We start from the raw sequence: 16,094 nt of genomic DNA on the forward strand, positions 1-16,094 counted from the left end.
CCTCAACCACAAAATTCAGTCAGGGTTCCTGCTCCTGAACACTACCCAGTGACCCCTGCACCTGTGTCGGCACCTCGTGAGAATGGGGTCACAATCAACTGCGATGCTCCCACCGAGAAATAGTCTACCAATACTCACCATCCAGGCTCACAACATGAAGACTGAGCACGGGGGAGCTATCGAGACTGTGCAACTGTTTCCCAGCAAGAGTCAGAGCCTGCAGGAGAGGGGAGGAGAAGCACTGGGAAACGGAAGGCTAAGAACAGAGAGCAAAGCTTCAAGTGCAAATGTGGCCAGCTTTAACCTGTTTAAACTTGTAGTTTGCATGTGCCTAGTTTCTTTAATGTTCCCTTTAACAGGTGTCCTGTGGGCTTTTAGCCAGCAAGTGATATTCTCCTAACAGAATGTTGTTTGTTCATAATTTACTTGCTTTATGTATCGCTGGGGGTTGTTTGTGTTATTTGTTGCAACATCATACCTTTGGCAGGAATGTCTGACCACCAAAGGGAAGAAAGGAACTTCTAGAGACGAGAAAAGGCAATTGGGCTCAACAAGCCTATCCAATATTCAGTGATCACCACCACCTCACCGTATCCCACACCCCCACCTCACCATATCCCACACCCCCACCTCACCATATCCCACACCCCCACCTCACCATATCGCACACCCCCACCTCACCATATCCCACACCCCCACCTCACCATATCGCACACCCCCACCTCACCATATCCCACACCACCACCTCACCATATCCCACACCCCCACCTCACCATATCCCACACCACCACCTCACCATATCCCACACCCCCACCTCACCATATCCCACACCCCCACCTCACCATATCCCACACCCCCACCTCACCATATCCCACACCCCCACCTCACCATATCGCACAACCCCCACCTTCCCACCTTACCATGCCCTCTAAGTGCCAATCAGTAAAAGCGTGTGGGCCCCAGAGTACAAACTGCCGTGCCAGTGCGTGCTCCCACGGGTTGTAGTTCCACAGAATAGAATCTCGCAGCACTGAAGGAGGCCATTCGGCCCGTCGCGCCTGAACCGGCTCTTTGAAAGAACTACCCAATTAGTCACATTCCCCCACTCTTACCCCATAGCCCTACAAATGTTTCCTTTTCAAGTATTTATGCAATTCCCTTTTGAAAGTTATTATTGAATCTGCTTCCACCGCCCTTTCAGGCAGCGCATTCCAGAATCATAGAATCACAGAAATTTCGGGCACAGAAGGAGGCCATTTCACCCATCGTGTCTGTGCTGGCCGAAAAAGAGCTATCCAGCCTAATCCCATTTTCCAGCTCTTTGTCCGTAGCCCTGTAGGTTATGGCACTTCAGGTGCACATCCAAGTATCCTTTAAATGCGATGAGGGTTTCTTCCTCTACCCCCTTTCAGGCAGTGAGTTCCAGACCCCCTCCACCCTCTGGGTGAAAAAATTCTCCTCAATTCCCCTCTAATCCTTCAACACTTTAAATCTATGCCCCCTGGTTATTGACCTCTCTGCTAAGGGAAATAGGTCCTTCCTATCCACTCTATCCAGGCCCCTCATAATTTTGTGCACCTCAATTAAATCTCCCCTCAGCCTCCTCTGTTCCAAAGAAAACAACCCCAGCCTATCCAATCTTTCCTCATAGCTAAAATTCTCCAAATCCTGGCAACAACCTCTTAAATCTCCTCTGTACCCTCTCTAGTGCAATCACATCTTTCCTGTAATGCGATGACCAGAACTGTACACAGTACTCTAACTGTGGCCTAACTAGTGTTTTATACAGTTCTAGCATAACCTCCCTGCTCTTATATTCTGTGCCTTGGCTAAAAAAGGAAAGTATCCTATATGTCTTCTTAACCACCTTATCTACCTGTCCTGCTACGTTCAAGGATCTGTGGACATGCACTCCAAGGTCCCTCTGTTCCTCTACACCTCTCAGTATCCTCCCATTTATTGTGTATTCCCTTGCCTTGTTTGCTCTCCCCAAATGCATTACCTCACACTTCTCCAGATTGAATTCCATTTGCCACTTTTCTGCCCACCTGACCAGTCCATTGATATCTTCCTGCAGACTACAGCTTTCCTCCTCACTATCAACCACACGGCCAATTTTTGAATCATCTGCAAATTCTTAATCATGCCCCCTACATTTAAGTCTAAATCATTGATATATATCACAAAAAGCAAGGGACCTCGTACTGAGCCCTGCGGGACCCCACTGGAAACAGCCTTCCAGTCACAAAAACACCCGTCGACCATTACCCTTTGCTTCCTGCCACTGAGCCAATTTTGGATCCAATTTGCCACTTTCCCTTGGATCCCATGGGCTTTTACTTTTCTGACCAGTCTGCCATGTGGGACCTTGTCAAAAGCCTTGCTAAAATCCATGTAGACTACATCAAACGCGCAGATCATAACAAATCGCTGCAAAAAAAATTCTCCTCATCTCCCCTCTGGTTCTTTTGCCGATTATCTTCAATCTGTGCCCTCTGGTTACCGACCCTCCTGCCAGTGGAAACAGTTTCTCCTTATTTACCCTATCAGAATGTGCAAAATAGTGGGAGGGTAGTATTTTAATAACCCCCCCCAACCCACCATTCCTGCAACACAGGGTGACACTGCATTCCTTAACTTTCCGTTCCTGAGTCCAGCTGCCTACTGACGACCTCCCCTGGGGCCTGTGTCCCATCGCTCTGTGAAGCAGTACGTGGGTGTGCTGATGCCGTTTGCTGCCACACAGCCCAGAATGCTGCACTCTCTCACTCACCGTTTGCCGACTTTACTCACTGCAGCGTAACAACGTTCTTGCGATTTTATAAACGCAGAAATGGTTTGTGATTGCCTAGAGTTTGTTAGTTTTGATATTCAGCATGAGTTGGAGGTGGGTGGCATGGCAGATTCGACTGGGCTTCACTGCTGGGATCTTGTTTGAGCTCAGCACAGGGTGATGGGATGGATCGCTGCTCTCTCCTGCTCTGTGTAAGATGAGTCGGAGGGATGTCAGCCCAGCTCCCAGTGGGCTCAAGTCTGCATGCTGAAACTGCCCCTGGATTCAGCACTGATTGGTAGTCTCAGAGTGCCTGCCTGATGCAGGAAATGGGAAAATGTTGGCCTGGTGTTGTGGGGGCTGATCTTTTAACTCAGTGTCCAGTAGAAATTGCTGACTAGCCACAGGTGTGACTACAGTGACACTGCCTTAGCCACATGCAGTAATTTTAGTCAAAAATGTCTTACACACACACTATACGTACTTCACATGGGTATATTCACCATTCAGTGACCAAGGGAGTAAAGTGTTAATTGTAACCGTGTGATTTATATCAATTAATGTTAATTGTATTCAGGTGGTGCATATCAATTGGGAACTCTTGTATCCATTTATAAGAGAGCTGATCTAGGGCGTGGGGTGGGTGTAATGTGGGGCTCTGTGAATAAAGGCTTGGAAGCAACTGAAGACTAGGCTCTAGTAAACTATTCCTCACCACCGGGCTATCCAATTTATAACATAAAGCACTCAAAATAATCGAAAGCACGCGCACACACTGCTTTTCATTTTACTGTTTTACCAACAAACACACAAAAAGGTTAAAGTTCACATACATACCATGTAAATATGAGTATTGGGATCACATGCCCATTGACAGGGTCTGTTACTCAGTTTTTATTTACTAATCAGAAATGCAATATGTCACATCTGGACCCCAACTTCTCCAAATCTGGATTCCAAATTTTCCACATCTGGATTCCCAATTATCCTCATCTGGATTCCCTATTGGACATCACCTGTCTACGGTTGGGGCTGAGGCATGTGGTTGGGGAAGAGTAGAGGGAGTTTCATTGTACGTGAGACTGTAAATTTCATGTTGAATTAGGGCAGCTTTGTGCTAAGGAGCCTCACCCACCACCAGCTGAATTGACACTCCCCAAACTGGGCTGGGTGTGAGCAAAGGTCGTAGAGGTGAAGTGTCAGAGTGTGACCCCGTGAACTGCTGAGTCACCAGCTGTTAGTTTCTAACAACCCCCGGTAGCTTTGGCTTTGTTGTTGATGTTTGTCGACTGACCCTCCCCGGAGTTTAACCTGATCACGGGGGACTGCGCTCCCTGGTTTGCTGTGTTATTTAATTGTCTGTGCACGTCTGCCCTTGCATGGTACTAACCCTGCCCTCACTGTGTGTGACATTTGACCTGCAGGTGATATCATGGAAATCAAAACTCCCCCTACAAACTATCATGCGCCTGTTGCAGGTTCTGGTCCCACAAGTGGAGAAGATCTGCATCGACAAGTAAGCACGTGCACTAACAATAGTCGGCTGCAGGACGGGCTTTTCTCACTCCTTGGAGCTACAATGAGAGAATCACTGAAGGGGAGATCACAGAATAAATGTCCCTAATTGTTAGTCCTCAATAAAACAATTCTAAATCTTTTCTCTTATCAAAATGAATTTTGACTTCAGGAGCAGATATCTGGACGCTGCCATTTAATTTGGTGTTGCCCTGGTGATGGCTCTTGTCATGGAGAAGGAGGGGCGAGACTTTCCCCCGGTAACAGCGCGGCAATCAGCTGGTGAAATGCCGGAAAACTAGCAGCCGGGGTGTCCGACTGTCAGCGGGACTTTAGTGTGTTAGAGGACCAGATTAAATGGTGGTGTTGCTGATAGCCCGATGGCTGAGGCAGCTTCAGACCGAGCCATAAAACCGTCAGGTTCCCAGATTCGGTTCTTGATCTACGCAGAGGGAGCTCGCCTCAGTGGTCTGGGTGCTACAACTGGTCTCAGCACCCCACCACCCCCAAACCCGGTCTAGACGGTGTAAATGTCTGACGGGGTGGGGAGGGGTACCTGCTCCTGATCCCCATTTAATCCCCTGCAGGAAAGTGCTTATACATCACACTGAGTGAGGGCTGAGCCGGGTGTGACGCCTCCCATGCCCGACGAGCCAAGCTCATTCCTTGTCTACACCTCTGCACTGTGTGGACTCACACCAGATGGACGAACACCTGGGCGAGGTACTGGAGGGCCGACCGTCCATCGGCCTAAATCCCAGCAGGACTCGGCAGTTTCAGGACAGGAGGGGCGAGAATTAAATACAATAAAACATACATTTAACAGGTGCCACCATGGATCTACTCCTGACAAAAGATCATTTTTATCAGGAAAAATATTTCCCATTGCATCTATTAAAGGCACTGAGGCTTTTAAAGGGATGGTTATATGGAAAAGGAGACCAAATCCACCCTTCTCCTTTAAAAGGGAATTTTACATCATGATTTGTGTTTCAAAAAAATTCATCCATTACAGTGAATTATGATTAACCTGTACACCAATCTGTTTTTATATCTCTGTTTATTTTTACACGGGATATTTTTGTTTCGATTGAGCGTAAGAAATTTTTGGCAGGAACTCAAGATGAGGTTTGTACACCGCTAGTTCAATATTATCAATTCAGCACTGTAGTAGAAAATTATTGTTACTGATGTTAATCCAACTCCCTCACACTGTCACTCAGTAACCCCTCTCCCCCAGCACCCTGTTCCTGATTGTATCTCTACTGATGTTACCAACTCCTTCACATTGTCAAGGATTAGTAACATTCACTCCCTCCACTACTGGCGCACTGTGGCTGCAGTGTGTACCGTCTACAAGATGCACTGCAGCAACTCGCCAAGGCTTCTTCGACAGCATCTCCCAAACCCGCGACCTCTACCACCTAGAAGGACAAGAGCAGCAGGCACATGGGAACAACACCACCTGCACGTTCCCCTCCAAGTCACACACCATCCCGACTTGGAAATATATCGACGTTCCTTCATTGTCGCTGGGTCAAAATCCTGGAACTCCCTTCCTAACAGCACTGTGGGAGAACCGTCACCACACGGACTGCAGCAGTTCAAGAAGGCGGCTCACCACCACCTTCTCAAGGGCAATTAGGGATGGGCAATAAATGCCGGCCTCGCCAGCGACGCACACATCCCATGAGTGAATAAAAAACAATGGTACTGCAGTGATGCTCAGCGCCCTTGGACTGGGAAGGGACAAAGTTCGTCCAGGTTGCCGTTCCTGATCATTGTATTGTGATGAAAATTCCATGTGTGGTTATCAGGTGCAGACAGGATTGGGCGTCAGCTGTGATGCCCTCCAGAGTTAAATAGTCTGCCAATACCCATGTGTGAGAAACAGGGCTTGGGTGTAGCAATGTCACCACCCGGGGGACTGCCGAGGTATGAGAGAGGTGGGGCAGAAATGCCAAGGTTGGGGGGGAGGGGCATCGCTTGCATAAAAGTCTGAAAACAAATTCTAAACTGGGCCCTGCGTGTTTCTGTTTGAATGCAGAGGTTTGACAGATGAGTCGGAGATCCTGAAGTTCCTGCAGCATGGCACCCTGGTGGGATTACTCCCTGTGCCACATCCAATCCTCATTCGCAAGTACCAGGCCAACTCTGGCACTGCCATGTGGTTCCGGACGTACATGTGGGGCGTCATTTACCTGAGGTGAGCAGTTCTTTGCCTCTTTGTTGTGTTCTCAGGTGTAATGGTGTGGAGCTTTCATACTGTGTCCACCTGTACAGTGAAAACATCCCAATTATACATCCCATCCTCCAAAACCTGGGAGGTGCCCGGAAAGAGCATTTATATTGCACCTTTCACGACCTCAGGACATCCCAAAGCACTATACAGTCAATGAAGTACTTTTGAAGCGTAGTCACTGTCACAATGTAGGAATCACGGCAGCCAATTTGCACACAGCAAGATCCCATAAACAGCAATGTGATAATGTCCAGATAATCTGTTTCTTTTGAGCGATCTTGGTTGAAGGATAAATATTGGCCCAGGACACGAGGGAGAAACTCTCCTGCTCTTCTTCGAATAGTGCCATGGGATCTTTTACATCCACCTTCAGTGCTGCACTGAAAGGTCAGCTTGGATTGTCCTTGACCCCCAAAGCCCACCTGATTCAATTTTCAGGTGGGCCTGTAAATGTGCGAGCAGCCCACCCACCTTTTCCAGCATGGGGCTGCTTAAATATCCAAATCATGGTCCTATGCTGGTTGGATGGAGAATGTCCCTCACCCGAGGATCCATGCCTGGCGAGGAGTCAGAACCTGTGGAGGGGCCAGGGGCAGAAACTAGAACCGAAAGTAATTCCCCCACTCTTTCCCCCAGCCCCTTTTTGTTTTGTTTCAACTGGAGTGGGCTTTTCCTGTGGCCTCGTCCCTCCCTATCTCTGGAACCTTCCCCATTGCTATATTCCCTTCCCCAAACGCTCTGTTCCTCTGACTCCAGCCTCTTGCGCCCGCTGCCCGCTTCACCCCACCATTGGCGGCCGTGCCTTCAGCTGCCTAGCCCCCATGCTCTGGAACTCCCTCCCTCAAACCGCTCCCCCTCTCCTCCTTTAAGGCCGTCCTTCAAACCCACCTCTTTTGGTCACCCGTCCTAATATCTCCTTTGCCTCAGTGTCCATTTTTCTCCTGTAACTCACTTGGGGATGTTTTTCTACCTTAAAGACACGGAATATGCACAAGTTGTTGTGATTCTGTTTGACTATGCAGTGTGAACAAATTACACTCAAACTGATCACTGATAACCTCCTCCAGCCCTACAACACCCCGAGATCTCTGCGCTCCTCCAATTCTGGCCTCTTGCGCATCCCCGATTTTAATCGCTCCGCCATTGGCGGCCGGGCCTTCAGCTGCCCAGGCCCCAGGTTCTGGAATTCCCTCCCTAACCCTCTCCGCCTCTCTACCGCTCGCTCCTCCTTTAAGAGGCTCTTTAAAACCTACCTCTGTGACCAATGGTCACCTGTCCTAATATCTCCTTATGTGACTCAGTGTCAAATTTTGTTTGATAATCGCTCCTGTGAAGCGCCTTGGAATGTTTAACTACGTTAAAGGCGCCATATAAATGCAAGTTGTTGTTGATGCCTTTCTGTGACTGTACAGTGTGAACAGATTAAACTCATACTGACCGCTGATATCTTGCTGTTTGTTTCCACAGGAACGTTGACCCACCCATCTGGTATGACACAGACGTGAAGCTCTTTGAAATTCAGCGGGTGTAAAGAACCAAACTGGAAACAAGCAAACACATTGGCCAGATTTATTTTCCATTTTAAATCTCAACCCGACAGCTGGTTTCTGCACCTCTTTTGCTGAAATCTTATCGACTGTTCACACTTGCTCCCACCGCAAGCCGTGTGCCCAACATAACTCTGCGCAGAGCCCCACACTGCCGCTGACCGAGTGACCCAGCCAGCCCGAGCCAGCCCCTCCTCCCTGCACTGCCCTGTGTTAGGCTTTAGTCTCGATTCTCTCCTGGGCTGTCTTGTCACCACTTTTACTGAGCGAAAGGCAACAGCTTCCCCCCTCCCCCCGATGGTTCAGATGGTAAAGGCAGCACCCGCTCTCTCGGTGAGCCCAGGTCCCAGGTAGCTGAATCTCAGCAGCTACTGTCGGACCAGCTCCCCTGGGCTAGGGTGACCCGGTCCCTGCTCCTGATTGCTCTCCAGTAACCCCAACACCACCACTGGAAAGTGCATGTGTGAATGCTGACTGAGCAGAGGGAGTGGCTGCGATGCCTCCCATGGTCACAAAGCCTTCAACACGGAGGCTAGAGACACCTGCTGGTGACGATGGCGTGTTTGCGTTTAACACGTTTTCACGACATCCCTCTTTCCTGCTACTTTAAGGGAAGCGTTGAACCATTTAAAACGGACGGGTCAAAAATGGTCATTTCCTGCCCGTGTCCACGGCTACTGAATGACTGCGGGGTTGAGGTGCTCGTGGGAGGCCGGTGGGCATGGGGTTGTGCCCCAGCACAATGTCTCCACTTGTCCCACCGGTTGGTATTGAAGTCCGGTAAACGATTTGTACGACAGGGCTGTCATTGGTTTGCTTTAGTTTAGTGCCAGCACGCCGCAGGAAAATTACACTGAACCCCGTGCACTTTGACATTGTGGGAGGCCCTTAATTAATCTCCTCAAATCACCAATGAAGCTAGTGGCTGGAAATTGCTCTGAGTGGTGGACCAACAGTGCCCGCCGCTCATTAGATTTAAATCTCACCCACTAACTATCCGCGGGCTTTTCAGCGGTAACTTCCGTCAAAGTTGACCTTAAACGAGACCAGCGGTCTTTACCGGGCTTCTCTGAGCTGTGAGAGCGGGAGAGGATCGCTCTGTCCCCTCAACCAATCAGCTTGAAGCACCCTTGACAAACCGCGCAGACTAAGAACCAGGAAATGTCAGTTAGATTAGTAATTTCACTATAAAATCAGTTAGAGAAAGCGAACTAGAAGGTAAGATTAAAAGACAGAGATAAAAGAAACAGAAAGAATAAGTAAAAAATTAAAATTTTAATTCTTTTTATGTCAAACAACAATTAAAATCGGAAGTAATGAGACTCCACATTTTTAAAAGTTTATTTTCAGCACCAGAGAGGTTGTTTGGCAGTCATTAATGCTTACCATTCCTATAATAGTTAGTTTAGATCTAAAAGAACAACGTAACCTTTTTTATGGAGAGATTAGTTCATCTCCAGCTGGGCAGCGCAGCAACTTCCCGCTGGTCCATTCATTCAGCAGGCCGTCCTTCCCGCACAACTTTCAAACGAGCAGGGCAAATGGTACAGCAATTTCCGGATTTGACTGCGCATGTGCGCTCGCTGGAACTTGCTCCTCCATATGCCCTGAAATAAAGGTGAGCCCTGTTAGCCTCGCGTTATTTCTTGAGCAATTTGTGGGCCTATCTACCGGCGCTGCACCCACCAGTGCTGTATCCACCGGTGCTGCTCCCTCAGATATGGCTCAGAAGCCTTGCTCCACCCCACCTTGGCCCACCTCGTACCCAGCAGTCCTCCAAATCTAGCCCACTGTTGTTTCCCTCTGCCCCTCACACTCCTCACTCGGTTCTAGGTCTTTCAGCTGTCTTATGTCTCACTCTCCAGACCTCCTCCCATCTTCCACCCTCCGTAAACTTGAGATCTGCTGCCAGTATTCTGACTCGCGCCAAGTCCCGTTCACCCATCACCCCTGTGCTCGCTGACTTACATTGGCTCCCAGTCCGGCAATGCCTCGATTTTGAAATTCTCATCCTTGTGTTCAAATCCCTCCATGGCCTCGCCCCTCCCTATCTCTGTAACCTCCTCCAGCCCTACAACCCTCCAAGATCTCTGCGCTCCTCCAATTGCTAATTCCCGATTTTCATCACCCCACCATTGGCGGCCGTGCCTTCAGCTGCATCGGCCCTATGCTCTGGAATTCCCTCCCTAAACCTCTCCACCTCTCCTATCTTTTCTACCAAGCATTAAGTCACCCCTCCTATTACCACTCACTCTGTTCTGTCCTCTGCAAAGGCCGACTTATTACATTCACCGGCTGTGAACAAAGGCAAGTTGTTGGGTGTTTTTCACAGTTTAAGTGAATGTGAATCATAGAATCATACAGCACAGAAGGAGGCCATTCGGCCCATTGTGCCTGTACCAGCTCTTTGAAAGAGTTATTCAATTAGCCCCACTCCCCTGCTCTTTCCCCATAGCCCTGCAAATTTTTTGTTTTCAAGTATTTATCCAATTCCATTTTGAAAGTTATTATTGAATCTGCTTCCACCACCCTTTCAGGCAGCGCATAACAACTCGCTGCGTAAAAAAAACATTCTTCTCATCTCCTCCTTGGTTCTTTTGCCAATTATCTTTAAAATTAGTACAAAACATTAAGACGCTCGCTCATTACTGAGAACCTGGTGACAGCACTGCTCCTTGGTTACTGTATCCTGTCACTCTGTGTATGACACGTAATCACTAACTGTAATGTTAAAAAAACTGAGACACTTCAAAAATGTAATTACCAAAAGAAAATGATTGAGTTCTGTCCTTGAATGTACTGTAGGCTGATTGTTTTTTCCAGTATCCCCAGAGCACTGTTTCATACATGCCAGGGATTATCAGAAATTGTTAGTTTTCAGTATACTGATCCAGGAATTGCCCCGCATGGCTCAGTGGGTGAATCCACTGCTCTGCTGAATCACACACAATAGGAAGGTCCTAAGTTTGATCACTAGTTCTTGCTGCTAACTGATAGCAACTGGGGGAGCCCTCCTGGGGTAGGGAGGTGGGAATTACTCCTGATTCATGTTCAGCGATTGGGCCACAGATGGGAAGTGTAACACCAGCAACTGCCAGTACCTTCAGGAGAGAAGAGAAGAAGTCATTCTCCCGCAGTCAGTCTAGTTATGGAAGTTTCAAACTGCCTGTGACTGGCTCAATAGGGTAAAGGCTAGCAGTGCCTGAACTGAATGTGATGCACACAGTGGGCGATCAGCAGCAACATTGACCTCCAAAGGGGAACTTTACACTGTGAGGTTCATGAGTCTCGCTATCTGGCTGCGATACAGGCACAGGGTAGAGAAAAATCCTCTTACACCAGGAGATTAAGATGTACCTGCCCTGGGAGTGTTTGATGAGACAGTGTAGAGGGAGCTTTACTCTGTATCTAACCCGTGCTGTACCTGTCCTGGGAGTGTTTGATGGGACAGTGTAGAGGGAGCTTTACTCTGTATCTAACACATGCTGTACCTGCCCTGGGAGTGTTTGATGGGACAGTGTAGAGGGAGCTTTACTCTGTATCTAACCCGTGCTGTACCTGCCCTGGGAGTGTTTGATGGGACAGTGTAGAGGGAGCTTTACTCTGTATCTAACCCATGCTGTACCTGCCCTGGGAGTGTTTGATGGGACTCTGGAATGGAAAAGCACTCCATTCACCAACACTAACATCCTTCACCATAATGAACACAAAAAAGTTTTAAATGTTTTTAAAATGTTATTACTTGGGGGCACACAGTGCACCAGGTCCTATATTGTACAGGAGCCCTTTCCACATACCGTTCTGTGGTGTGTGATGGTGTTTGAATCAGTTGTGTTACCTGGCTCAGTACCTGATGTTAACAGATATGTAATAGCACTTTAGTAAGTACTTTGTCATTGTAATGTAAGGTATCTTAAAGGGGAAGGATTCTCTGCAGGTAACTACTTTGAATTTACTTAACAATCGAATTACTTTTCCCTTTAAGGACCCAGTATCTATCTATCTTGTCTATTTTTGTTTGCCAAGTTACACAAGTCTTATTTATATTGTCTCTTAAGTGATGATATCTGTAGTCTTTACGTGTATTGTTTGCACTGTTCTCATTATTTTAAAAATAAATTCTTCAAAGAGAGTGGTAGAACCAAAGGCTCCAGGTTTTCCTTTTTCCTGTTCTCTTTTTTTCCCGGGGAGAGTTTGTATTTAATTAAATCCGATTACTAACACACTCACCCACACTGCTCTAAAGGACTTCTCCTGTGTAGCACTGAGCTGTACAGGCCAGCTTCCACCTCCAGCGTGCCCTGTCACAGAGATGTCCCTGGCCTTGGGAGGGGAACACTCAGACAAGCCTACTTCAGTTTGCCATCCAGTGACTCCCCAGTGGGAGATTCGTACATTTGGACATCAGGCGAGTACAGGGTTGCATCCACACGTATGAATATCTCAATGAGTGATGCTGTGTGGGTTTCCATACGAAAGATGGGGACCAGGGGATGAGAAGGGCTGATGACACCTATGGAACTGTATCCAGCATTAGCCAGTGCCTACAGGAGAGGAGAGACAAACCCTCGGTCGCACTGTTCTCGTATTTTGTTGGTGTTTGCCCCAATCAATATATGAAATGACTGGGTGTCGGGTCGAACATCTATCAGATTTCAAGGTGTAGGGTCCAGCATCTGACAGATCTCTGGCTGTATGGTCAGATATCTGTCAGACCTCTGGCTGTAGGGTCCAACAACTGTCAGATCTCTGGCTGTAGGGTCAAACATCTGTCAGCTCTCTGGCTGTAGGATCCAACATCTGTCAGATTTCTGGCTGTCGGGGAGAACATCTGTCAGATCACTTGCTGTAGGGTCCAACATCTATCAGCTCTCTGGCTGTATGGTCAAAACATCTATCAGATCTCTGGCTGATGGATCCAACATCTGTCAGATCTCTGATTGTATGGTCAAACATCTGTCAGATCTCTGGCTGTAGGATCCAACACCTGTCAGATCTCTGGCTGTATGGTCAAACCTCTGTCAGATATCTCTGCATGGTCAAACACCTGTCAGATCTCTCTGCATGTCAAACATTATCAAATCTCTGGCTGTTGAGTCCAACATCTGTCAGATCTCTGGCTGTAGGTTGTCCATCTGCAGGTCCCTGGCAGTAGGGGCCAACAACACCTGTCAGATCTCAGGCTGTAGGGTCAAACATCTGTCAGATCTCTGGCTGTAGGTTAGGACATCTGTCAGATTTCTTGGTATATGGTCCAATGTCTGCCAGATCTCTGGCTGTACGGTCAATCATCTGTCAGATCTATTCCCCAAGGGTCCAATATCTGTCCGATGTCTGGCTGAACGGTCAAACATCTATCAGATCTCGTTGTACCGTCAAACATTGTCTGATCTCTGGCTGTAACTTCAAACAAATGTCAGAACTCTGGCTGTAGGCTCCAACAACTGTCAGATCCCTAACTGTACGGTCAAACATCTGTCAGATCTTTGGCTGTAGGGTCCAACATCTGTTATATGTCTGGCTTTGGGTCCAACATCGGTCAGCTCTCTGGCAGTATAGTCAAACATCTGGCTGTAGGGTGGAACATCTGTCAGATCTTTTCATGTAGGATCCAACATCCATCAGATTCCTGACTGTAAGGTCAAACATCTGTCAGAACTCTAGACGTAGGGTCCAATATCTGTAGGATCTCTGAGTGTACAGTCAAATATCTGACCGATCTATTGATGTAGGGTCCAACATCTGTCAGGTCTCTGCCTGCTCGGTCATACATCTGTCAGATCTCTGGCAATGGGGTCCAACATCAGTCAGATCTCTGGCTGTAGGTTAGAATACTTGTCAGATCTCTTGGTGTAGGGTCCAATATCTTTCCGATCTCTGGCTGCATGGTCAAACATCTGTCGGATCTCTGGCTGTAGGGTCCAACACCTGTCAGATTTCTGGCTGTAGGTTAGAACATTTGTGAGATATCTTGGCGTAGGGTCCAACATCTGACAGAACACTGGCTGTACAGTTAAACATCTATCTGATCTACGGCTGTAGGGTCCAACATATGTCAGATCTCTGGCTGCAGGTTGGAACATCTGTCAGATCTCTTGGCGTAGTTTCCAACGTCTGTCAGATCTCTGGCTGTACAGCAAACATCTATCAGATTTGGCTGTATGGCCAAACATCGTCAGAATTCTGGCTGTAGGATCCAACATTTGTCAGATCCCTGACTGTACAGCGAAACATTGTCAGATCTTTGCCTGTATGGTCAAACATCTGTCAGATCTTTGGCTGCAGGGTCCAACATCTGGCAGATTTCTGGCTGTGGGGTAGAACATCTGTCAGATCTCTTGGTGTAGGTTCCAACATCTGTCACATCTCTAGCTGTATGGTCCAATATCTGTCAGATCTCTAGCTGTACGGTAAAATATTTGTCAGATTTATCTGCATGGCCACAGATTGTCAGATATCTCACTCTATGGTCAAACATTTGCAGATCTCTGGCTGTAGGATCCAACATCTTTCAGATCACTGGCTGTACGGTAAAACATCTGTCAGACCTCTCTGCAAGATCATACATTGTCAGATCTCTGGCTGTATTGTCAAACAACAATCAGATCTCTGGCAGTAGGTTCCAGCATCTGTCAGATCTCCGGCTGTACAGTCAAACATTTATCAGATATTTAGCTGTAGTATCTAACATTTGTCAGATCTCAGTCTTTAGGGTCCAACATCTGTCAGGTCTCTGGCTGTAGGTTCCAGTATCTGTCAGATCTCTGGCTGTACAGTCAAACATTTATCAGATATTTACCTGTAGTATCTAACATCTGTCAGATCTCAGGCTGTAGGGTCCAACATCTGTCAGGTCTCTGACTGTAGGTTTCAACATCTGTCAGATCTCTGGCTGTAGGTCCAACTTTGGTCAGCTCTCCAGCAGGATGGTCAAACAACAGTCAGATCTCTGGTGGTAGGTTCCAATATCTGTCAGATCTCTGGCTGTATGGTCAAACATCTGTCAGATATCTAGCTGTAGGGTCCAACATCTGTCACACCTTTGTCTGTAAGGTCCAACACCTGTCAGATCTCTGGCTGTAGGGTGGGAAATCTGTCAGATCATTGGCTGTATGGTCGAACACCTGTCAGACCTTTGGCTGTAGGTTCCAACATCAGCCAGATCTCTGGCTGTCAGTTAGAACATCCGTCAGATCTCTTGGCTTAGGGCCCAACATCTGCTAGATCTCTGGCTGTAGGATACAACACCTGTCAGATCTCTGGCTGCATAGTCAAATGTCTGTCAGATCACTGTATGGTCAAACATCTGTCAGATCTCTCTGCATGGTCAAACAGTATCAGATCTCTGGCTGTTGAGTCCAACATCTGTCAGATCTCTGGCTGTAGGTTGACCATCTGCTGGTCTCTGGTAGTAGGGCCAACAACACCTGTCAGATCTCAGGCTGTAGGGTCAAACATCTGTTTGATCTCTTGATGAAGAGACCAACATCTGTCAGATCTTTGGGTGTAGGGTCCAACATCTGTCAGATCTCTGGCTGTAGGTTGAACATCTGCAGATCTCTGGCAATAGGTTAGAATATCTGTCAGATCTCTGGCTGTAAGGTCCAACATCTGTCAGATCTCTGGCTGTAGGTTAGAACATCTGTCAGATTTCTTGATGTGGGGTCCAACATCTGCCAGATCTCTGGCTGTACGGTCAAAAATCTGTCACATCTCTGACTGTACAGTGAAACTTTGTTGAATCTCTGCCTGTATGGTCAAACGTCGGTCAGATCTTTGTCTGTAGCGTCCAACAGCTGTCAGGTTTCTGGCTGTAGGTTAGAACATCTGTCAGATCTCTTGGCGTAGGGTCCAACATCTGATAGGTCTCTGGCTGTACAGTTAACATCTGTCAGATCTACAACTGTAGGATCCAACAACTGTTAGATCTCTGGCTGTACGGTAAAACATTTATCAGATATCTAGCTGTAACACCCATCATGTTAGAACATCTGTCAGATCTTTGGGTGTTGGGTCC

At 47.6% G+C, this 16,094-nt stretch overlaps 1 protein-coding gene across 7 annotated transcripts in view; it reads left to right on the forward strand.

The window, feature by feature from the left end:
- LOC137341292 (protein HID1) overlaps positions 1-12,223 on the forward strand; it is a 186,191-nt gene extending 173,968 nt beyond the window's left edge. For 2 of the 7 annotated variants that reach the window (XM_068004401.1, XM_068004402.1), the window contains 3 exons: positions 4,198-4,289; positions 6,336-6,494; positions 7,998-12,223. In XM_068004401.1, the coding sequence (XP_067860502.1) occupies positions 4,198-4,289; positions 6,336-6,494; positions 7,998-8,061 (315 nt within the window). In that variant the 3' untranslated portion in view covers positions 8,062-12,223. Of the gene's footprint in view, positions 1-4,197; positions 4,290-6,335; positions 6,495-7,997 lie in introns of those variants that run through there. The other 5 variants (XM_068004403.1, XM_068004404.1, XM_068004407.1 and 2 more) reach the window with 5 other exon arrangements.
- The last annotated feature ends 3,871 nt before the right edge of the window (positions 12,224-16,094 follow it).

Source organism: Heptranchias perlo, chromosome 23, assembly GCF_035084215.1.
Source record: "Heptranchias perlo isolate sHepPer1 chromosome 23, sHepPer1.hap1, whole genome shotgun sequence".
Lineage (NCBI taxonomy): Eukaryota > Metazoa > Chordata > Chondrichthyes > Hexanchiformes > Hexanchidae > Heptranchias > Heptranchias perlo.